The sequence below is a fragment of the Bos mutus genome, chromosome 3 (genome assembly GCF_027580195.1).
Source record: "Bos mutus isolate GX-2022 chromosome 3, NWIPB_WYAK_1.1, whole genome shotgun sequence".
In the NCBI taxonomy this organism is placed as follows: Eukaryota; Metazoa; Chordata; class Mammalia; order Artiodactyla; family Bovidae; genus Bos; species Bos mutus.
Window position 1 is genome coordinate 23,657,725 of NC_091619.1, and position 24,140 is coordinate 23,681,864.

The 24,140-nt window shown below is 39.8% G+C and overlaps 1 protein-coding gene across 5 annotated transcripts in view; it reads left to right on the forward strand.

Annotated features, from left to right (window-relative positions):
* The window catches only part of SPAG17 (sperm associated antigen 17), a 254,867-nt gene that overhangs the window by 190,502 nt on the left and 40,225 nt on the right, over nt 1-24,140 (forward strand). For 4 of the 5 annotated variants that reach the window (XR_011463620.1, XM_070367411.1, XM_070367413.1 and 1 more), the window contains 11 exons: nt 5,905-6,093; nt 8,108-8,253; nt 8,358-8,488; nt 10,263-10,390; nt 13,623-13,805; nt 15,189-15,302; nt 16,357-16,402; nt 18,573-18,672; nt 18,891-18,938; nt 21,310-21,409; nt 22,125-22,227. Coding sequence is in view for 4 of the 5 variants with exons in the window: in XM_070367411.1 (XP_070223512.1) it covers nt 5,905-6,093; nt 8,108-8,253; nt 8,358-8,488; nt 10,263-10,390; nt 13,623-13,805; nt 15,189-15,302; nt 16,357-16,402; nt 18,573-18,672; nt 18,891-18,938; nt 21,310-21,409; nt 22,125-22,227 (1,288 nt within the window). In the remaining variant the exon portion in view is untranslated. The remainder of the gene's footprint in view (nt 1-5,904; nt 6,094-8,107; nt 8,254-8,357; nt 8,489-10,262; nt 10,391-13,622; nt 13,806-15,188; nt 15,303-16,356; nt 16,403-18,572; nt 18,673-18,890; nt 18,939-21,309; nt 21,410-22,124; nt 22,228-24,140) is intronic. The other variant, XM_070367415.1, reaches the window with a different exon arrangement.

Here is a 24,140-nt window from a genome sequence, read left to right on the forward strand (position 1 = left end):
GTCTTCCTGGGGACAGGGGTGTGTGTGCTTGTGCATGTGCACACTGGAATAAGATTTGACAACTCTTCTATACCAATCTGAACTTGACTCCTTTGGGAGAAGTTAAAGAAATGTAATAAGCATTCTTAGGAATACTACTGAAAAGGGCTTCAAAGGTCCTTTTCCTTATCAGCAGTACCGTAAACAAATGTCATAATGGAGGGAGGCTTATCCTCTACTCAGTGTGTGAAATCAGTTGAAAAAGGAAAGTTTTATATTAAACTCTGAGCAGTATAGATATGTAAAGTCACGAGAATTCTATTTGCCAACTGGCTGCTCTATTGAAGACACTATGTACGTATGTATATAAGTCATTGATATATTTGTCGTGTTGAACCACCATAGCTGTTTTTCCAGGCTAACTTCCTAGAAGGAAAGCCATCTCCTTTTTACAGGTTTTCTTTTTGGCTTTTCTAGATGGTGCTTCACCTAGTGTATATGTCTCAGTTCTGGGAATGTTAGGCCATCATTTTCTATCCAGAGCAGCTTTTAGTAAATTACAGTCAATCTGACGTATTAACAAGCAGACACATTACTTTGTCAACAGAGGTCCATCTAGTCAAAGCTATGGTTTTTCCAGTGGTCATGTATGGATGTGAAAGTTGGACTATAAAGAAAGCTGAGCACCGAAGAATTGATACTTTTGAACTGTGGTGCTGGAGAAGACTCTTGAGAGTCCCTTGGACTGCAAGGAGATCCAACCAGTTAGTCCTAAGGAAAATCAGTCCTGAATATTCATTGAAAGGATTGATGCTGAAGCTGAAACTCCAATACTTTGGCTACCTGATGCAAAGAGTTGACTCATTTGAAATGACCCTGATGCTGGAAAATATGGAAGGCAGGAGGAGAAGGGGACAACAGAGGACGAGATGGTTGGATGGCATCATTGACTCGATAGACATGAGTTTGATTGAGCAAGTTCTGGGAGTTGGTGATGGACAGGGAAGCCTGGCATGCTGCAGTCCATGGGGTTGCAAAGAGTCAGCCATGACTGGGCAACTGAACTGAACTGAACTGACAGTTTGAGTCTATTTTATTGAGGACCTATGGAGCCTGGGAAAATTACAAATTCAACCAGTGTCTATGCTACAATATGCCTGAAACCACAGAGAAGCCTCAGAATTAGTCAAGGTCCAGGGAGAGTTCTCTGGCCTGCGTAATAGTAAAGAGTGAATCTGAGAAACTTCCAGAATGATGGAGTAAGAACCTTCAAAAATCCAATTACTGCTCTCTAAAAACAACTAGAAAGCTGGAACTATTGACAGAATCAACCTTTTTAGAAGTCTGGAAATCAACTAAATGACTATAATGATATGAAGATTATTTTAAAAAAAAAGACAGTCTTGGGAAGAACAGCAAGAATTGTGGTGATTTCGCTTGCCGCGTTCCTCTCCCCTCCCCCAGCTCCAAGGTAGCCTGAACATCAACACTGGCACATGCCTGATAGCAGTGAAAACCAGCAGGCCTGCAGCCACTGAAAGAAGAATAGATCTAGAGCTCCCAAAAGATCCATCACAAGATGTCATCATTTGACCTGTCTGTCCATTTTCTAGAAACCTCTGTTCAACAGGGGTTGTCTTTATTTGGTCTGATTTTGAACTCACTCCCTACAAATAGACTTTTCCCCAAAGGGGGGTGATACTTGAACATTATAGCTGTTGAAGTAGTGACAAAAAACAAGAGGCTAAACAAAAGAGTCAAAAAGAAAAGGAGAATGAGAAGTCCGTAGAGGGCTTTCAAAAGCTCTGACATATTCTCTGGAATCTAGAAAGCCACGCTCCTGTGAAGGGCTATGAACATGCCCATAAGAGGCCTCAGAAAGCCCTGATCTTTCACTCTTGCTGATCAAGAAGCTCTGCACAAGCAGGGAGTGAAGGGTAAGGTGGAATTACAAACTTCCTACTACAGCATTGAAAGCATTCGCCAGTATGCACATAGAGCCCATACAGCCCTCAGCAGAGGCTGAAAGATCTATTAGTGTAAAGTACTTAAGAACGTATCTGCCCAGTTATGAGGAGAACTCTAAGCCTAACAAGCAGATTAGGCCCACGCATGACAATATAAACTTTAAAGAAACGGTCAGGGGAATCACTGAACAAAGAGCAACAACAACAAAAGTAGCAATAACAAGTCCTGGGGCAAGGATCTAATTTCCAGAGTTGTACATAATACTATTTTTAAGTATCTAGTTTCAACAAAAAATTATAAGACATGGGGGAGTGGGGAAGAGGGGGATTTTGGCCCATAAACAGGGATGGGAAAGGAGGAAGCAATCAATAGAAACCATCCCTGTGGAAACCCAGACTCTGCATTTAAAGAGACAAATTTAAATCAGCTGTTATGTTTTAAAAAGTGAGAAGCCTTGTGTAAAGAACTAAAGCACAATATGAGAATGATGCTTCATAAAGTATAGAACATCAATACATAGAAACTATTTTTTAAAAGAACCACATAGAAATTCTGGAGTTGGAAAGCATAATAACTGTAATGAAAAATTTGCTAATGAGGCTCAATATCAAATTTTGGCTGGCAGAAGAAATAATCAGCAATTATTTGAACTGACTTGAAAATAGATCAATTGAGATTAAGCAGGCTTGAGGAGGGAGAGAAAAAAGAATCAAGAAAAATGAACAGAGCCTCAGAGGATACCATCAGGCATACTAACGCATGCATAATGAGAGTCTGAGAAGGAATAGAGAGAAGGGCTGAAAGATTATTTGAGGAAATAATGGCTTAAAACTTACCAAATTTGATTAAACTATCTACAATTGCAAGAAATCTCAACAAACTTCAAATAAGATAAACTCAGAGATCCACACCTAGACACATCACAGTCAAATTGTGTGAAGACAAAGTCTCACAAGCAATGAGAAAAGGCTCATCAAATATGAGAGATCTCAAAAAAAAGAAAAGAAAAACCCTAAAGCACAACATTGTTAATCAACTATATCATAATAAAAAATTTTTTAAATTGAGGTATCCAATAAGACTAATAGCTATGTTCTCATCAGAAAACATGGAGTCAGAAGGCAGTGATATGACATATTCAAAATGCTTAAAGAAAAAGATCATCAACCAAAAATCCCTCTTTTCAGTAAAATTATCCTAAAATGAAGAAATTAATATAGTTCCAGGGAAACAAAAACTGAAAGGATTTGTTGCTCTTAGACATTCCCTACAAGAAAATCTTTAGATTAAAGATTCCCTTTAGGGAATCCTTCAGGCTGAAACGAACACTACACAGCAATTCAATTATACATAAATAGTACTGGTAAAGATGACAATATAGGTAAATATAAAAGACAGTATACATGTATTTTTGTGGCCTTTTTTATTTAAAAGGCAACTACATAAAACCACTATTATAAAATGTATAAAGATGTAAGTTTTGACAATAACACAAATAAGGAATAGAGCTACATGGAGCAAAGATTTTGTATAATAGTGAAATCATTAGTATCAATCCAATCTAGACAGTAATACATTAAGATGTTAATTGTAATACCCAAAAGACACTAAGAAAGTAACTCAAAAATATATAGTAAAAGAAACAATGGAATTAAAATGGCACACTTGAAAATAATCTATTTAAAACAAAAGAAGGCAGTAATGGATGACTAGAAGGGAAACCAGACATAAGACATACAGAAAAGTGGAAAATGCAAATCTTTTTTTTTTGATTCTTTATTTTATGTTGGAGTATAGCCAGTTAACAATGTTGTGATAGTTCCAGGTGCATAGCAAAGCAACTCAGCCACACACACACACACATGTAGTCATTGTACCCCCGAACTCCCCTCCCATCCAGGCTGCTATATAGCATTGAGCAGAGTTCCCTGTGCTATACACTAGGTCCTTGTTGGTTATCCATCTTAAATATAGCAGTGTGTTCATGTAGATTCCAAACTCCCCACCTCTTCTGTCTACCCTTTCCTCCTGGTAACCATAAGTTTGCTCTCTGTGAGTCTGTTTCCGTTTTATAAGTAAGTTTATTTGTACCACTTTTTTAGATTCCACATGTAAGTAATGTCATATCTCTCTGTGTGTCTTCACTCAGTATGACAGTCTCTAGGTCCATCCATGTTGCTGCAGATGGCATGTTTCACTCTTTTTAATGGCTGGTAATATATATCTCCATCGTATACATGTCCCACATCTTCTGTACCCATTTCTCTATGGACACAGGTTGCTTCCATATCTTGGCTATTGCATGTATCCTTTCCCATGTTTTTCTCTGGATATATGCCCAGGAGTGGGAGTGCAGGGTCATATGGTAGCTCTATTTTTAATTTTTTAAGGAACCTCCATACTATTCTCCGTAGTGGCCATACCAATTTACATTCGCACCAACAGTGTAGGAGGGCTCCTTTTTCTCCAGCCCTCGCCAGCATCTCTTATTTGTAGACTTTTTGATAAGGGCCATTCTGGCCAGTGTGAGGCGATACCTCATTGTGGTTTTCATACGTCTGCTGCAAGTAGACCCCTTCCATTGGCCCTTGCTGCACAGGCTGGGACACCTCTCCCCAACCCCTGCCACCACCTGCCACAGAAAGTTAAGTTTGAAGAGTAGGGGAAGAGAGAAACATGGCCATGAAGAGAAGGATCTACCTGGAGCTGAGGAAGCAGACTCTGGCAGCTATTTGAGAACTTGTCCTGGGCAATTGCAAGTCAAACAATGGGCAAATTGAGGACTTAATGGCCGAATTTGTGAACTTTGAACTCCTCAGTTTAGCAAAGAGTCGGACACAACTGAGCGACTTCACTTTCACTTTTCACTTTCATGCATTGAAGAAGGAAATGGCAACCCACTCCAGTGTTCTTGCCTGCAGAATCCCAGGGACGGGGGAGCCTAATGGGCTGCCGTCTATGGGGTCTCACAGAGTCAGACACGACTGAAGTGACTTAGCATAGCATAGTTTAGCAAATGTAGGCTTGATTTCAGTTTCAAATCTCCCCAAACTACCTAAATTGAAAAAACTTGAGTTCATTTTAGCATAAAAACTTTTTAAATTTCACACATCTAAACTGAAGTGGAAATAAACAGAATGAAGTATTGATACACACTACAATATAAATGAAGCTTAAAAACTTTATGCCAAGTGAAAGAAGCCAGGCACAAGAGGTGCCAAGTATCACATGCTTCCATTTCTACAGAATGTCTGAAATAGTCAAATCCACAGAGACAGCAGGTCAGTGGTTGCCAGAGACAGGAGAGGTGCAGAATGACTAATGGCATCAGGGTTTCTTTGCAGGACAATGGAAATGTTCTGGAATTAGTGATCATGTTTGCACAAGTTTTTGAACATACTAAAATCCACTGAATGAACACTTTAAAGGGGAGAATATATGGCATGTGAATTATATCTCAAAGAGGCTATCCAAACCAGAAGTCATTATACAAAAGCTATTACTTAAGGTCTGTGTCAGCCACCAGAGGAATGAGGAAAAATAAAAGCTTCTGAAAGCATTTGTCCCATTGCTGTTGACCCCTTTGAAGATGCTCCTTGCCCAAAAACATTAAAGGATTCCAAGAGTTTTGAATAGGGTCAAGTGTGTTTACTTAACATATGCTTTTAATACTTTAATTAAATATCTGAAAAAAGAAGGGGTGTAGATTGCATTAACTGGAAGAAGTATTAAAGTGAGTAGATAAAATATGAGATGCAGGAACAATTATATCCTAATCATTATTTGCCTCCTTATTAAGTAGTCTTTCCCCAAACTTACATCCTCTTTTGTTTTCTTCCTGAAAATACGTTTGTGTCTCAAGTCAATGGATAGTATTTTTTCCTTAAGTGATTTTCTAAATCTCTCAAATCAATCAAGAAATTTTGAATAATTTATCTCTGTGTGTGACCCTTTCAGGTGTTACCTCCAAACACAGGCTGTCTTCATATTGATAGGGACTGTTCAGCTATATATTGCCATGAATCAAGCAGTGACATATACCATCCTTTTCAAAAACGTGAGCAGCTGAGAGCTAGCAGGTACATCATGAAACACACATCAGAGGTTATCTGTGAGGTCATGGATCCCGAAGGAAATACCTTTCAGGTAAAGTGCATCATTAGTATGGAGAGAGAGGCGATGGGTTTGCTTTTGAGATATTTCACCCTAGAGAGCTCCCAAATAGCTTTTTATCTTAGCTGCCTTGGGATTAGTTATCTACTTACTGTCAGTGCTTTGGACAACAGCAATTAATGTCAGTAGCTTTAATTCTCGATTATGCTTCATTGGAGAAGGAAATGGCAACCCACTCCAGTGTTCTTGCCTGGAGAATCCCAGGGACGGGGGAGCCTGGTGGGCTGCTGTCTATGGGGTCTCACAGAGTCGGACACGACTGAAGCGACTTAGCAGCAGCAGCAGGGGATAGCAAACCCAACAATGAGGATGGTTGAAATGGTAAAGCCAAATAAATAATTAGAACAAAAAGGGGGGAAAGTTACTAAACATCTAAAAATAATGTCAACAACGAAGAACAGTGTAAGAATGCTCTGTATCTGGGTTTAAGTGAGAGAAAATACACAGGACAGCAGGCAAGTCTGTTTGACTAGGTAGAGAATCCTTAGAAATATTATCAGCGTGCGGGTTCCAGGAGGACTGAGGATGGGGAGGTGGGAAGCCTGGTGAGGTGCTTAGCTGGTCCATGGTAGAGCTCTGTGTTCTGCTTCTCTGTCCTTCCTCTTATTGCTAAGCCAGGCAGTGACAAACCATGGTCACTTGTTTATATGCGCCCTTGAGTTAAAAATGCAGGCTGACTACATTTTACATTTTTAAACGGTTGGGGAAAATCAGAAGGAGAAGAGAATTTTATGACACAGAAAATTATAGGAAATTCAATTTCAGTGTCATTATATAAAGTTTTATTGGAACATAGCCATGATCATTTGTTTACATATTACCTGTGGCTGCTTTTGCATATAATGGCAGCATTGACTAGTTGCAACAGAAACTCTATGGCCTACAAACCCTAAAATATATACTATCTGGCCCTTGACAAGGAGAGGTCCACCAGCCCTTTCTCTAGGCACTTTTTTCCCACTCCTCACCCCTTGGTGGAATTTCATGTGTTGGCTAGTGGGTGGCAAAGTTACTTTTTAGATTTGAAACCCTGACAAAGAGTCCCCAGCTTTGCATGGGGTGCAGACTGGGCCTGATCCAGGTTTGTTTTTCTGTGCTAAGTAAGTGAGACTCTTCACAGCCTGAGTTCGGGCTACTAAGAGACTTTGATTTACAATGAACTGAAATTGAAACCTAAAGCCCAAACCCTCCAAGTTGAAACATCTAAGCCAAGCATTACTCTAGGCTTTGATGTTCTTCTTGTGCCTTCCCTTCAGTGGCCTTTCAGCCTAAACCACACTCTGTATCTTGACAGTAGCAATGGCTAGGAATGTACATCTCAGAGTGAACCTCCATCTGTTTCCCAGGGTGGTCTATCCATGAGTCTCTAATTCTGTGCTTAGAATCCATACTGTCACTCTTAATGTTTCAAGACAACTGTCACATGAGTAGTCTTTCCTCCATGTTTAAATTCCCAGTTCCCTGAACTTATCCTCAGAAGATAAGATTGTCCCCTGGTGTGTCCCCTGCCATACTAGTCGCCTTCCTCTGATTGTACTCTGGCTTGTCTTCCCGTTTGTTTTCACATTCTCGGTGTAGTTTGTCAGTGAAGATGTGCTACTACATTTTCACTTTTATTAATGCAGTCTACTGGGGCTTCCCTGGTGGCTCAGCAGTAAAGAATCCACCTGCCAATACAGGAGATGTGGATTCCATCCCTGGGTTGGGAAGATTCCCCTGGAGGAGAAAATGGCAACCTGCTCCAGTATTCTTGCCTGGGAAATCCCATGGACAGAGGAGCCTGGTGAGCTACAGTCCATGGGGTTGCAAGAGTCAGACATGACTTTGTGGCTAAACAACAACAAAATACTTAGGGAATAATACCTTATAAGTAAATATCTTTGATTTTCTGAATATCCAAAAGATTACCTGCTTTCTCAAGTGAGATCAACAAAAATGTAAGCTTTATGGCTTTTTTTTTTAGTTGCTTATCTACTGTGTCCCTTAGGTCATGGCTGATGGTAGTGCATCAACCATCCTACCTGAAAACAACCTGGAAGATGATTTAAATGCAAAAGCTGAAGGTTATGACAGTTTGTCATCCACTCACCTTCATAAGAATCATCTGCAAATCTATGGTGAACATGTCCCCAGGTAATATGATAAGAATAAAATCATGACTTTTATTTTCAGTTCCAAGTTTAAGGAGCATTTTAGCTGAATGTGTCAAGGGATCTGATTTTTATTTCTGCAAACAGGTTTTTTGTTATCTATGCTGATGGATCAGGAGTGGAGCTTCTTCGGGACAGTGACATAGAAGAGTACCTCTCCTTGGCATATGGAGAATCAACTACTGTAGTTCTTCAAGAGCCAGTACAGGAACAACCAGGTAGAGAGCCAGACTGGAAGTTGCTGTGTCCTTTACCAACTCTCATCCTCCATATCCAGTCTACCCTGATGTGGTTGCTATGTTTTCCCCTTTGCTCACTTTTCAACTCTGCTTTCCACCTGGCCGTGTCAGCCTGGTTGTGCAGTGATGTATGTTTGTACTATGCTTTATCTAAGCACCAACCTGTGTAAATTGTGTGAGTCCCTTTCCTACCTATAAGGAGATCTGTATCTGCATTTAGGCTTGTTAGGTAGATTTAGTTATGTACCTAGGTTCCTACTTATGTGTCAGTTTCATCTTAGTAGTAAAAAACAAAAGTGAGGTATATTTCCTAACTTCATTTTTTGTCATTTTGAAGGTGTTGCCTTGATGAATTTAGTATAACAAGAGAATAAAGTAGATTTGATGTGTCAGTTAGAAATCCAACCTGAAATATAGGATAAGTTATGTATTATATTCATTGGGCATTTACATATTTTCATTAATTTCAAGAAATTAGTGTATGACCAAAAAATAGAGACATACATTGCATTAGGTAAGAACCACTGTATATGTAACGTGTGTATTTAAGCACAGAAAAAACAAAAAAGCTTCCATGTTATCCATGCACCAAAGCAATATGCTGTGTCTATCTAGGTTTATGTATGTGTTTCCTGTTTTATCTTTTCTCTGATAGGTGGGGTATATTTTGTATTCATTTATGAGTATGCCCACCTCTATATGCAGTTGTATCTTTGAATGCATCAATGTACATGTGTGTGGTATAATAAATTTGCTTTTTCTCTATGAATATGGAAAGTGGGGAGCTCTGACTGGTTGTACAGTGTGTGTGTAGAACTGTGAGAGAATAAGAATTCATCTCAAATTGCTTCATTAGTCAGTCATTTAGCATCTACATGATAACCCACCATGTACCAAAACTTGGCTGGATGTTAGGGATACAATGGTGAGCTAAGAGAGCAACAAACCCTGCTTTCACAAAGCTTAGAGTCTAAGGAAAGAGATGGGCGTTAATTACATAGTCACACAAATACCTGTATGCTTATAAATTGGGATAAGGCGTATGGAGTAAAGGAATATGGTTCCATGAGAGCATCTAACAGGGGAGCCTGACATAATCTAGAAGGCTTTCCTGAAAACGTTGGAGCCAAGAACTGCTGGATAAGTAGGCACTAATTAAAATAGGAGGAGGAGCTTTCTTGGAAGAGGGAATACAAAGCAGGAAGCTTGGAACAGAGGAGAAAAGGCCAAAGGAGCCAAAGTATAGAAGGGAAAATAGCCCAAGTTGAGGAGGCAGGAGAAAACATGAAGGCCTCAGTTTTATCATATAAACGATGGGAAGTCAAAGAAAAGTCTACATGGTGGACTAACACAGTCAGTCACCCTGCCTGTGGAAGGAGGTTCATTCACAGAGTAGAGGTGGGAAGAAAAGTTCATTGTTGCTGAGGTCCAAAACAGGATCTCTCTGCGGGAAATAGTCTAAGGTTGGGTCAGTGGAGGGGAAAAAGGTGGATGAACTCAAGAGATGCTTAGTGGTAGAACTGACAGGACTTGCGTCTGATTTCTGAAGGACAGTGAAGTGTCAATTAATGCTTTCAAGTGGTCTGAATGCAGCTTTTAGATGTTACTCTGACTAAAAGACTTTCCTTATTAGACCCCGAGGTCCTTAAGCATGATCGCTGTGTCTGGCTTATCAAATGTGTTTAATATTTGCCGAATTTCTCCCAGTATTTCTGACAGAGACATGACCCTCTGCTAACTCTCTGTGACCCAGGTGCCCTGAGCATCACCGTCCTTCGCCCTTTCCATGAAGTGTCACCATGGCTAGTGAAGAAAGAATTAGATACGATTGTTCCTCCTAATCTCCAGTCAAGGACATGGGAGACCTTTCCCTCAGTTCAGGTATAAATTTTCCTGCTGTGAAGTCACCATATATGCATATCCATCCATCCATGGATCAGAGCTCAGGTCTTCTCCTGTATATTCACCTCTTTTCATTCTTTTGTAAATTGTTAACAGGATCAAGGAGTTTTATATTTGAATACTTTGACATTTGTAGATTTTGGAGAAATATACCTGATTAATCTCAATTTTATTTTTTTAGTCTACATTGCTGGTTTGAACATCTTCCTATCATATAAAAATATCTAGTCTGAGTAACCCATTACTGATACTATGCAATATAGAAATCTTCCTTTCTCCCAATATTTGCTAGTTTTAACGCACAATCTGAGGTCTTTCACTTTCCCTTTGTTCTTAATTTATTAATGCACAAACTGAGTATGTAAGAATAACGTGAAACATTAAATATATGGACTCGGAATCTCAGTGTTAAAAAGTAAGCATTGTAATTGTGTCAGCTTAGAGAAGCCTCACCTAAGATTTTTTTAAAGAATGAAAGAAAATATCTTAAGAAATCATAAAGTCCTGCATCTTGCCAGGTTTGTCATTTAATTTTGCAAGCAGTTTATGTAATATGTCCAGCAAACTGTCAGATGTTAAATTGTTAAATCAGTGAAGGCATTGGTAACATGATCAGGGAAAGATAGTACTGTGAAGTAAGGAGGATAATGTTTTTTAGTTATGATTATCTTGGTTTCTTTATCCAGTCTTATAGTTGTGGAAGCACAGGTAATGAACTCTTAAGATAGCAAAGATCGCCTAACCCTCTGTTTCAGTTTGGTACCTATAATCAACATGGTGAATGAAGGTGATCTGAATTCTAATCTTGACTTTATCAATTATTAATATGGAATTTGAGACAAGTCACCCTTGATCTCTGCTTCCTTATCTGAAAATTGAAAGCTCATACCAAATGGTTTACAAAGGCTATCTCCAAGTTGAATGTATTTATTGCATTATGAAAAATAATATACCACATTTGAGATGAATGAAGGAAGTTCCTTCTCTTCCTCCAAAATTCCTATAGCTGTGACCTCTGACCAGTGGAGTGACCCAGCCCAGGCAAGCTCCTGAGTAGCTGTCACTGACCATGCATTTGACATGAAGAGCAACTTAAAATGAAACACATCAAGCCCACACAACTCCTGAAAGTCAATTCCAAAAAACATAAGAGATGTGCATCGACACAAGGCACACATTTCTGCAGAAGAGATCCTGGGAAGATTCTGACAGCATGCTTAATCTAGAGTGAGGTCAAAGACCACCCAGATCTATGGCTTGATTTTTCCTTCAAAGGATCTCTCCGAGCTTAATTCCAAATGTTTTAGGCTCTCTGTGGGTATAAAAATATGTGTGTGTGCTAAATCACTTCAGTCATGTCCAGCTCTTTGTGACCCTATGGACTGTAGCCCACCAGGCTCCCTTGTCCACGGGATTCTCTATGGAAGAATACTGGAGTGGGAGGCCATTTCCCCCTCCAGTGGATCTTCTCAACCCAGGGATCAAACCAATGTCTCTTGCATCTCCTGCATTGTCAGGCAGGTTCTTTACCACTAGAGCCACCTAGGAAGACCAGGTAGTCTCATGCATTTGGCATAAACAAAGCTTCTGCTGCATCACCATGGCAACAGCATGGCTTAGCATTCCCTTAAATGCTATCCAGTAGGATATCAGGCAACAGGATTTTAAAATGTCCTTATTTTTGGTAACACATATAAAGAGGAAAACTTGTCCAGTTCATTCCTAATTTTCCTTATATTTGCAAAAATTTTGAGAGCAGGGATCCCTTTTTTTTTTCACTATTATATTCACTAATGAGAGGTTCCCAGCATATAGTGTCTCCAGTTCAGTTCAGTTCAGTCGCTCAGTCTTGTCCGACTCTGCAACCCCATGCAATGCAGCATGCCAGCCTCCCTGTCCATCTCCAACTCCCAGAATTTATTCAGACTCATGTCTATTGAGTCGGCGATGCCATCCAACCATCTCATCCTCTGTCATCCCCTTCTCATCCCACCTTCAATCTTTTCCAGCATCAGGGTCTTTTCAAATGAGTCAGTTCTTTGCATCAGGTGGCCAAATTATTGGAGTTTCAGCTTCAGCATCAGTCCTTCCAATGAATATTCAGGACTGATTTCCTTTAGGATGGACTGGTTGGATCTTCTTGCAGTCCAAGGGACTCTCAAGAGTCTTCTCCAACACCACAACTCAAAAGCATCAATTCTTTGGCCCTCAGCTTTCTTTATAGTACAGTTCTCACATCCATACATGACTACTGGAAAAACCATAGCTTTGACTAGATGGACCTTTGTTGGCCAAGTAATGAATGTCTCTGCTTTTTAATACGCTGTCTAGGTTGATCATAACTTTTCTTCCAAGGAACCAGCGTCTTTTAATTTCATAGCTGCAGTCACCATCTGCAGTGATTTTGGAGCCCCCCAAAATAAAGTCACTCAGTGTTTCCACTGTTTCCCCATCTATTTGCCATGAAGTGATGGAACCAGGTGCCATGATCTTAGTTTTCTGAATGTTGAACTTTAAGCCAACTTTTTCACTCTCCTCTTTCACTTTCATCAAGAGGCTCTATAGTTCTTCACTTTCTGCTATAAGGGTGGTGTCATCTGCATATCTGAGGTTATTGGTATTTCTCCCAGAAATCTTGATTCCAGCTTGAGCGTCTTCCAGCCCAGCGTTTCTCATGATGTACTCTGCATATAAGTTAAATAAGCAGGGTGACAATATATAGCCTTGATGTACTCCTTTCCTGATTTGGAACCAGTCTGTTGTTCCATGCCCAGTTTTAACTGTTGCTTCCTGACGTGCACACAGATTTCTCAGGAGGCAGGTCAGGTGATCCAGTATTCCCATCACTTTAAGAATTTTCCACAGTTTGTTGTGATCCACACAATCAAAGGCTTTGGTGTAGTCAGTAAAGCAGAAGTAGATGTTTTATGGGAACTCTCTGTTTTTCGATGATCCACTGGATGTTGGCAATTTGATCTCTGGTTCCTCTACCTTTTCTAAATCCAGCTGGAACATCTGGAAATTCACAGTTCACGTACTGTTGAAGCCTGGCTGGGAGAATTTGGCCATCACTTTGCTAGCGTGTGAGATGAGTGCGATTGTGCGGTAGTTTGAGCATAGTGTCTACATAATAAGTACACAGTGGAAGAAAAAATCTAATATTAAAACATACTCATTTCTTTGATGGTGGTTTTGCTTATTTTGGTGACAGAAAAAAACTCCAGGACCTCCATTTGGCACTCAGATTTGGAAGGGTCTCGACATTGGCTCCAAACAGTTAGTGAACACTCCAGCCCCTATACTGAAGAGCCCCAGTGTGCTACAGACACGCCAGTTCATCCAGCACGAGGTCATAAAGAATGAGGTGAAACTGAAACTGCAGATTTCCCTGAAGGTAAGGGATTGCAGGTAACCTGACCAAAAGAATCAGCAACAGGGCAACCATTCCTCTTGGTTTCCTAAGGAACCTGAACTTACGGAATTGTACCAATATTTATTTAATGCAACACATGAATGCCAATCTTCAGTAGGAGGTTGCATGATGGAAAATATTTCGTGGTTCCCATAAAGTAGAGGAAGTATTAAGGCTCCAAAGACGTTGAGAAGATAAGTATCTTTTAAATGTGATTGCAGTATTGTTGTCCTCCTTTCTCACTCTCTGGAAAACTGATCTAGTAACCTCTGGGAAAAGGTAGAACTGCATATTAACTTGATACTTGTCCCTAATGTAAGTTATTTCCTAGTTTTTCTCCTTCTGTGACCAGGCATGTTGTATTATATAACACTTCTTGAGCGTTTCTGACAGACTGCTGGCTGTCTATTTATCAGTGGCAGCTAGTTACTGGTTGAAAATGGGAAGCAGTAGGATTCCCTGAATAATCTTCATTCTTCCATGGAAGAAAAGGATTTAGTTAGTCTTTGGAAACAGTCGAAGCTTTTGCTGATATATAGTTCACTATTAAGCATGTCTGCAGTGCCTCACTGTCAAGAGTGTCCACTATCTCAGAACGTGTGTCGTATGTGTTTAGTTTATGGCTACACATCCAACACCTGGCATACAGCAGGGGACCGTTATTCATGAAAATTCAAGTATTTATGGTTTTCAGCAAAGGCATGAACTGAGCCACTTACATTCATAAGTATCATCTTGAAGACTATACCTGCAGAGGACTCTAGAAATCATCTATCCCAGCGCTGTCCATTTTATTGATGAGGACGCTGAGTGAGAAGCTGGGCTTCTCTGAGGTCTGCTGCTGCTGCTGCTGCTAAGTCGCTTCAGTCGTGTCCGACTCTGTGCGACCCCGTAGACAGCAGCCCACCAGGCTCCTCTGTCCATGGGATTCTCCAGGCAAGAACACTGGAGTGGGTTGCCATTTCCTCCTCCAATGCATGAAAGTGAAAAGTGAAAGTGAAGTCGTTCAGTTGTGTCCGACACTTAGCGACCCCATGGACTGCAGCCTACCAGGCTCCTCCGTCCATGGGATTTTCCAGGCAGGAGTACTGGAGTGGGGTGCCATTGCCTTCTCCATCTGAGGTCTGCAGACAGTTCTAATGGCCCGTGGCTCTTACAGCTTTACTCTTGAGCTTTTCGGGTCTTTGCTTATTAACATATTAAGGAAAAGCCTTTCCAGATTGCTTGACTAGTAGCTGGTTGCTGAGCAGTGTAAACTTACATATTCTTAACCTTTTGTAATATTTCCAGTTGCTGTTAACTATTTTGTATCTCTCTCTACCATACTTCTGTGTTTTATTGATTTCTTTTATTCTACTGATTTAGGATTACATAAACCATATTCTAAAGAAAGAAGATGAGTTGCAGGAAATGACAGTTAAAGATTCCAGAACTGAGGAGGAGAGAGGCAATGCTGCAGATCTCCTCAAGCTGGTTATGGTGAGAAAGAAATGTTTCCTAGTCCAGTGTTTTTTGCTTTTGTTTCAGTATTCAATGCATCAAGACAAAATATTGTAAATAACAGCTATTTCTGTCACTTTTATGAAGGTTTTTCCCCCTCCTTATAATTTCTTATTTCTGTGGAACCCTGATTCCTTATATGTATCACATTTTGTAAACACTTTTTGAAAGAAAGTGAAAGTGAAGTCTGTTAGTCATTTGTGACCCTGTGGACTGGCCTGCCAGGCTCCTCTGTCCCTGGGATTCTCCAGGCAAGAATACTGGAGTTGGTTGCCATTTTCTTCAGGGGATCTTCCTGACCCAGGGATTGAACCCAGGTCTCCCACATTTGCAGGCAAACTCTTTTACCATCTGAGCCACCAGAGAATCCCAATATGATGCGTTTTAGTCTCTTCCTTCAGAGAAGGCAATGGCAACCCACTCCAGTACTCCTGCCTGGAAGATCCCATGGACGGAGGAGTCTGGTGGGCTGCAGTCCATGGTGTCTCTAAGAGTCGGACACGACTAAGTGACTTCACTTTCACTTTTCACTTTCATGCATTGGAGAAGGAAATGGCAACCCACTCCAATATTCTTGCCTGAAGAATCCCAGGGACAGAGGAGCCTGGTGGGCTGCCGTCTATGGGGTCACACAGAGTCGGACACGACTGAAGCAACTTAGCAGTAGCAGCAGTAGCCACAGTCTCTTCCTTGACGCATGAATAATTCTGAAGGCTCTTAAATAAAAGTTTTTATTGTCTTCAGAGAAGCTGGCATTCATTGAAATGTATGAATTAATAAATGAAATTGGAAGAAGGAAGAAAAAGCAATTTCTACGCTTAAGTGTAGAGTGATTTCCACTTTTAGAAATTTGCTAAATGAAATAAATGACTAAAAGAAAAATCACTTTTTGTATCAGCATTAAAAACTAATTCATTTTACAGTAGTTTCCATAAAAGATCAATTTGCATATATAAAGAAGAATCTTGCTAAACAAAGTAAATTTTGTATGTAATATAATAATTACTATTAAGGAACTCTCTCTTCATTTCAGTCTTTCCCTAAAATGGAGGAAACTACAAAAAGTCATGTTACTGAAGGTAATTGTACTTAATATTTTTCTGTAAAATAGTTATAGATTTCAAAGGAGCAATCTTAAATACACTTCTCAGTTAAATTCTCTCATCTGATAGCAAAGTAGCGTATACATATTTGTTGTCATACTGGCCATGTTGTACTGTAATGACTTTTTTATACGCTTTCCTGTCTAAATTGTGAGAGTCTTAAAACCATGATTGCCTCAAATTCATTTTTGTCGCATGTTGCGTGAAAAATGTTGACATTTGGCTTTTAAGTTAGTGTCAACTTGTATTTAGAACATAGCAAACATACAGGAAGGAAGCAGTCAACCGAATAACACTCTACCCCTAACACACGCAGTCACATACACAAAACTTTGGAGCAACTACATAGATATAACAAAAACCTTGCCATGTTTTACACTACATGTAGCCCAAGCAGTCTACTTTTGGAAAGCAATTTATTTGGGACCATATACAACCCCAGCAAACTTGGTTATACAGTTTCATAGTTCATAGAAGATAAGCAGCAGAGAATTTTTGTGGTTTGGGGTTTTCTTTTCTGACTGTATGACAAAAGTCAGAAACTGGCAGCCACGGGCTCCGTTCAGCCCACAGGCGTGTTTTGCGTGTCCTGCGTGGTGCTGGCTTGCACAGCTGTGTTTGTTGTTTGGTATATCTGAGTCTTCCTCTACCATACAGTGACATGTAGCTGAAGATGATTAGCAGCTGCGCCTCCAGGACTGCCATGAACCAAAGGGTCCATCAAAGCCCCCAGCGTCTCCTGGTGCTTACAGTCTGTTGTCACTCTTTTTGTGGGTGGCCTCTTACATTAGGGTTGCCAGATTTAACAAATGAAAATACAGAAGACCCAGTCAAATTTGAATTTCAGAGAAACAACACATTTTTTTTTATTATGAGCAAGTTCCAAAATAACAAGGAGCATGCTTATACTAAAAAATCTGTTACTGCTTCTCTGAAGTTCACATTTGACTAGATGTCCTACACTAGTAACCCTACATTGTAGCATTTGAATTTTTAACCTCTGGTGTGAGGGAACAGTCAGTGAACAGGTAAATGCACAAGTTGCCCAATATTGAAGGATAAACCAAATGTATTTTTCAAACAAACAGATGCAGGAATCAACAGTCTCACATGTTTACAGCTGCCCTGACGCATTAATAGTGGTGATCCTAAGTCACTGGCCCTCAAAGTACTTCCTAAAGCACTAGTCTATGACATGGTTCCATGGAGAAGGCAATGGCACCCCACTCCAGTACTCTTGCTTGAAAAATCCCATGGACGGAGGAGCCTGTTAGGCTGCAATCCATGGGGTCGCTAAGAGTCGGACATGACTGAGTGACTTCACTTTCACTTTTCACTTTCATGCATTGGAGAAGAAAATGGCAACCCATTCCAGTGTTCTTGCCTGGAGAATCCTGGGGACGGGGGAGCCTGGTGGGCTGCTGTCTATGGGTTCGCACAGAGTTGGACACAACTGAAGTGACTTAGCATAGCATAGCATAGCATTACATGGTTCCAGAGGAAAATGAGTTTTATGATAAAATAAGTTTGGATACTGCTGCATAATGCCTTATTTTCTTAGACAGTCACAAGGTACATGAACTAATTAAGGGTTCAGAAAAGTCCTAAAGTAATAAAACATATTTAACCTTATATAAATCAGTATTTCCTAAACTCATATAACCATGGGATAGGGAACCTTCCTTTCTTTTTTTATCTCCTGTTAACATTTTGCTGAGACCATGTTGTGGAATAACCTCTGAGAATCACTGCCCAAATAATCAAACAACCATCATCTTGTATTCATATCCTTGGATTCAGACCCTAAGGTATCTTTTTAAAAACAATTTCAATAAGATATTTACTTTTGTGGAGTTTTGGTGCTTCAGATGTGAAGAAACTCAGGTAGAACATTGATTCCCCTGATGATGTGGGACAGATGAAGAGTTTGCCACATTTTATGTTTTGATTCTGAGGTGTGTGTTTTCTAGAGGGATGTTTCATAGAGCTACCTGGTTTCCTGTGATATTATAACTTGGTCATGGAAATTCTAGTAAACACTTGAGAGGCTAAATATAGGCTCTTAGAAAACATCTCAGATGAATGCTGATTGTGTGTTGTGCTGTCAAGAAGTGAGGATAAAAGCTAAACCCATCTATTTTTAAAGTTGCAGCCCACCTAACTGATTTATTTAAGCAGTCTTTGGCTAATGCTACGGAATGTCCACCAGAAACCTTTGAGACAGATTTCCTTGAAAAGAAATTGAGGTAAGATGATCCAATAATGTGTTCCAATCAGTATTAAGGAAATGAGGAGGAAATGGGAGATAAGAGTATAATACTGAAGGTGATAATATCTAGGAATTCTCAGCCTTTCATCTTCCACGCTGTTAACAATTTATCTTGCAAGGGTGGTTTTTCTTCTATTGTCTGTAAGCTGAGAGCATTGCCCTTTTATATCATATTTTCCCTTTCCTTTTACACAGGCACACAGAGACAACAAAGCGCTGGAAAGAAAAACTAGCTCAAAAGAGGTAATTCTACCCTGAAGTCTACAGAAGCGTGTGAAAGGCCCAGTTTTGTGGAGTCATAGAATTTTAGGATGGGATGGTTTGCAAGGTCCTACCATCTAGGCTCCCCCTGTTCTTAAAATCTCTGCTAATACATTTCTGCCCAATGGGCATTCATTGTGCAATGATGTTGTAATCTTTTGAGGAAACCCATTATTAGAACATTAGGTAGATCCTCTCTCTGTCATAAGCAAGAAAGCGCTCTTGTATTCTCTGTGCTTTGGTAATTCTAATATATTGATAAATATTCTAGAACTTAATGTAGAGCATTGTCATAAACTCGCAAGGGTTCTTATAATGCACATGAGAAATGTACTCTCAGCATTATGTGTGCTGGTTTCCTTTCAGTCTTAGCTGAGGATTCCAACCCCAGCCCTCTCGCCCTAAAGAAAGGAAGCCAGATATATTTATTGGGTATACAGTAGTACATATTGTACCATTGTACACGTGTGCATGGCTGCTCTCCAGAATGGCTCCCAGGATGAATATGCTTCTTAATAAAAACGTCTGGGTCGTGGAATGTGTTGGATAAGTGGTGAGATAAGACCTTAGGTCTCAGGGGCCACCCTCCTATAAAACTAGAAGATATATACTGTCCTATAGAATATCCCTGAAAGGATTTCCAAGAGCCTGGTGACAGAGTCTGTGGGGAAGGAGGCTGAGAGGTTAGGGGACAGTGTAAGATGAACTTCCTTTCCATGATGTACTCTTTTCTACTTATGTACACGTGCATGCATTATCCATTCACATTTAAATTTTTTTGAAACATTAACATTTTGAATTTTAACCCATAGCTAGGTAATGGCAAGCCAACAAAAGTTTTTGAAGAAAATGCAACATGGAATTAGATATGTGTCCTAGAAAAGAGAAGAGCTAACAACGTGGAAAATGGGTGGGAGATGAGGGTGAAGGAAGGAGAAAGTTTCCAGGATATAGAAGGTGGTCAACAAATGACAGATGCTGTGGAAGAATTGGAAAGGAAAATGAAAAGAGGAATTTGGGCTTATCAGTTGGAAGATTTATTGATTTCTTTTGTGAGAACAGTTTTAAGAGAGTGGTAAGCAGTAGCTAGACTGCCATAGATTGATGAATGAATCCATTGAGGCAGTAGAGATTTAAAGAGAAATTCAAGTTATTTAATAAGACAATTTTCATTCAGCCAGTATTTCTAGAGAGGCCGTCTAATATAAGAGAAAAAGCACTGATCTTAAAGGCAGCAGACCTAGAATCAGCTTCCATTTGATTATCTGCAGAATGTATGATGCCAGCTGGCTATTTTACTTCAGTAAAATTGACTTCAGGATTTCAGTTGCTTATCTATAAAATAGGATGATTAGACTGCCTAATGTCTAGGACCTCTGTCAGTTCACCAACAGCTGACTTGCATGGGCACTAATCAAGATCACTGGCTTAAGGGCATACTACCTGGGTTTTAATTCAGACTTCACCTCTTACTGGTGACGTGATTTAGGGTAGGTTACTTAACTTCTATGTGGGCTTCCCTGATAGGTCAGTGGTGAAGCATCTGCCTGCAGTGCAGGAGACCTGGGTTCTATCCCTAGGTTGGGAAGATTCCCTAGAGAAAGAAATGGCAGCCCACTCCAGTATTCTTGCCTGGGAAATGCCATGGACAGAGGAGCCTGGCAGACAACAGTGCATGGGGTTGCAATAACAGTTAGATACAACCTAGCGACTAAAACTCACATGCACATTTAACTTCTATATGCCTTGATTTTTTTGACCAATAAAATGTAAATGTAAAGTGCTTTGCAAACTTTTCCTGGCATGCAATAAGCACTAAAAAATTATTTCAGATAGGGTTAGGTTCAGCTACATTTAACAAACAAGTACAGGTTCTAGTATTGGAAAGATGGCTAGCAGGATTATTGTGATTGTTTTTATTTTACTTTGTGATCATTAATTATTCATAAGCCATTCATTCCCTAAGTTTCCATGTTTATTACCATTGCTACTGAAATTTTGGAAATCAGTAGAATCTAACTATCAAACTCCAGAGAACTGGAAAGACAGGAAAAAAGGTCAACATGTGGTTTGTAGCCTTCTGAGATCAACTGTAAAACCAAACTACAAGCTGGTGTCATTATTTCCTAGCTTACTTGAAAGTCTAATTTCTAATGTAGGAAGTGTGATCGATTCTAGAGGAAGCAGAAAATGAACTAAAACAATTTGACAGAAAAAATTGCCTGCGTTAATTCTTATCAGTTTTGCTGTTCAGGATCTGCATTTTCTGTGGGATTTAGAGCTGAAACACAAGCAAATAACATTTTAAAATATTTTTTGTCATCTTTTGCATCATTGTGGAAATATCTACCAGGAAGGAAATTGAAAAAACACAGAATTATCTAAAGGAAATTAGGAGCAAAGTAATATCACCCTACTTCAAATCTGAACTGAGCAAGCTTTATCAGTCTCAGGTAATTGAATGTAATTGAATGAGTCCTCGTAAGAATTGATACAATGCCTACGCTATTAATGTAACCTACCTATCATGATGTTGCTTCTTCCCTACTTCAACCATCAGCCCAACTGACTAGCCCACACTCTTCAAGTCCATGTTTTCACAAGCATATGAGAGGGAAGTTCTTTGCCAATGTATTACTATAGCTCCACCTCCCTGCCTTACATTAGCGCTATTAATTACATTCTCCCACCTCTATTTTAAGCCCTTTGGGGGGATTGAATTCTCCCTATTGATGATTACCCTCTGATAAATCCCATTTTGAAATTTTTATTCTATTAAAAATGTCCTCACTCATCAGCTGCTGAGGCAACACTAAGAGATTATGAGTTCTGGAAAGTCCATGGAAGGAGAACATGCCTCACCTCTTCTATGAAATCTTGAAACTCTAAAGCAAAAGGAGTATTGCTATGTGTTCAGAACTCCCTGTGCTTCTGTGAAAATTCCAAATGCTATTATTTACCACAGGTGGCCTGACAAGAAAGTATGGGAAATTATGGGGAACAAAATCTAGAATTAAGTTACTCTCTTGAAAAACTTGTAGTTTACAAACCTTTTTCCCAGGGCCCTAAAAAACACTTTTATCACTGCTCACCAACTCAGTGTGCTTGGAGCAGTTGCCTTTTGGCCATGAGTTAAGTCTAAAATAAGTCTTTGGTTTTTCCTTTAAGTTTAATTATCTGGACACCCTTTCCAAAAACTTGCCTCCTTTGACAAAGAAAGATGAGGATGCAAGCAAAGAAGCCGCTCAAGATACATCCAGTCCTCCTCCAGGTGTGTGCTCATGTAGCTCTTACTCCTGTTCATGTAGAACATAGCCAGTTTCCTTCCACTTTTTGTCTCAGTAATGGCTAATTATATGACCCATTGTGACCTATGTATTATAGATTTGCCTGAGTTATGAGGAAACTAAGCTGTAAATAAAATTTAGTTTCATCCTGTATGCTTAAAATTTGCCTAAAAGTATTGAGAAGACCTGACTAAAGATAAAAATCATGGGAGTATTGAAAGGTTGTTGGAGAATGGGGCATTCATGTGGTCTCAAAGTATCACCTCGCATATTGCCTACTAAATTATAAGGTGAAAGAATGGAGAAAGATGGCGTTTCAACCTTAATCAGGTGATCAAGCTCCTACCAATCGCAAGACCACCTAGCATTAAGTGTTTTCTCATATAGCACAATACAGAGTTCCTAGAGCGACTCTACTTTCACTTTTCACTTTCGTGCATTGGAGAAGGAAATGGCAACCCACTTCAGTGTTCTTGCCTAGAGAATCCCAGGGACGGGGGAGCCTGGTGGGCTGCAGTCTATGGGGTCACACAGAGTCGGACATGACTGAAGCGACTTAGCAGCAGCAGGACCTGTGTAGAATTCTTGCCAAAAATCTTTAACCAGAATTTCATCAAAAGGAAAAAAGCCAAGAAATCCAGAATGTAGACATTTTATAAGACAACTAACAAACTCTTCAAAGAAGTCAATGTCATTTTAAAAATGTTAAAAGATGAGGTGATTGTTCTGTATTAAAAGAGACAAAAGAGACATGAAAACTACTTGTAATATATACATTTTTTAAAATTTTATTTTATTTTTAAACTTTACATAATTGTATTAGTTTTGCCAAATATCAAAATGAATCCGCCACAGGTATATATGTGTTCCCTATCCTGAACCCTCCTCCCTCCTCCCTCCCCATACCATCCCTCTGGGTCGTCCCAGTGCACTAGCCCCAGGCATCCAGTGTCGTGCGTTGAACCTGGACTGGCAACTCGTTTCTTACATGATATTTTACATGTTTCAATGCCATTCTCCCAAATCTTCCCACCCTCTCCCTCTCCCACAGAGTCCATAAGACTGTTCTATACATCAATGTCTCTTTTGCTGTCTCATACACCGGGTTATTGTTACCATCTTTCTAAATTCCATATATATGTGTTAGTATACTATATTTATGTTTTTCCTTCTGGCTTACTTCACTCTGTATAATAGGCTCCAGTTTCATCCACCTCATTAGAACTGATTCAAATGTATTCTTTTTAATGGCTGAGTAATACTCCATTGTGTATATGTACCACAGCTTTCTTATCCATTCATCTGCTGATGGACATCTAGGTTGCTTCCATGTCCTGGCTATTATAAACAGTGCTGCGATGAACATTGGGGTACACGTGTAGATACTGGATTGAGAAAGAAACAGCTATGGAAGATATTTCAGAGCAATTAGTTGAGTCTGATTTAGGGACTGTATGAAAGGATATTGTGGGATTACTGTAAGTTTTCTTGGGTATGGTGATAGTGTTATAAACATGTAGTGGACATGTCTTCATTTCAGGCGATGCATGTTGAAGAATTTAGGGATGAAATGAAATTTAGTTCTTCTCTTGAATAAACTGGGTTGTTAAAATAACCACACAGAGGGATTTTCTGCTGTACAATGCAATACCACGAGCTCGGCTGCCTGGAATGAGGACAGCCAAGGAAAACACGTAATTACCACGGCATTTGCAAAGCAAAGATTAAGGCTGGAACAAGGACTCATAGATGTGATGGAGCCCAGTCAGGGATGAAGGCACCCTGAGCAGATGACACTAACCAGTCCAGCCTATCTTTCCATTGAAAGGGAGCCAAGGCCACAATATTATCAGCATGGTCCTTCAGGCAGTTTCCACCATTTAACTAGGGTTGGCAA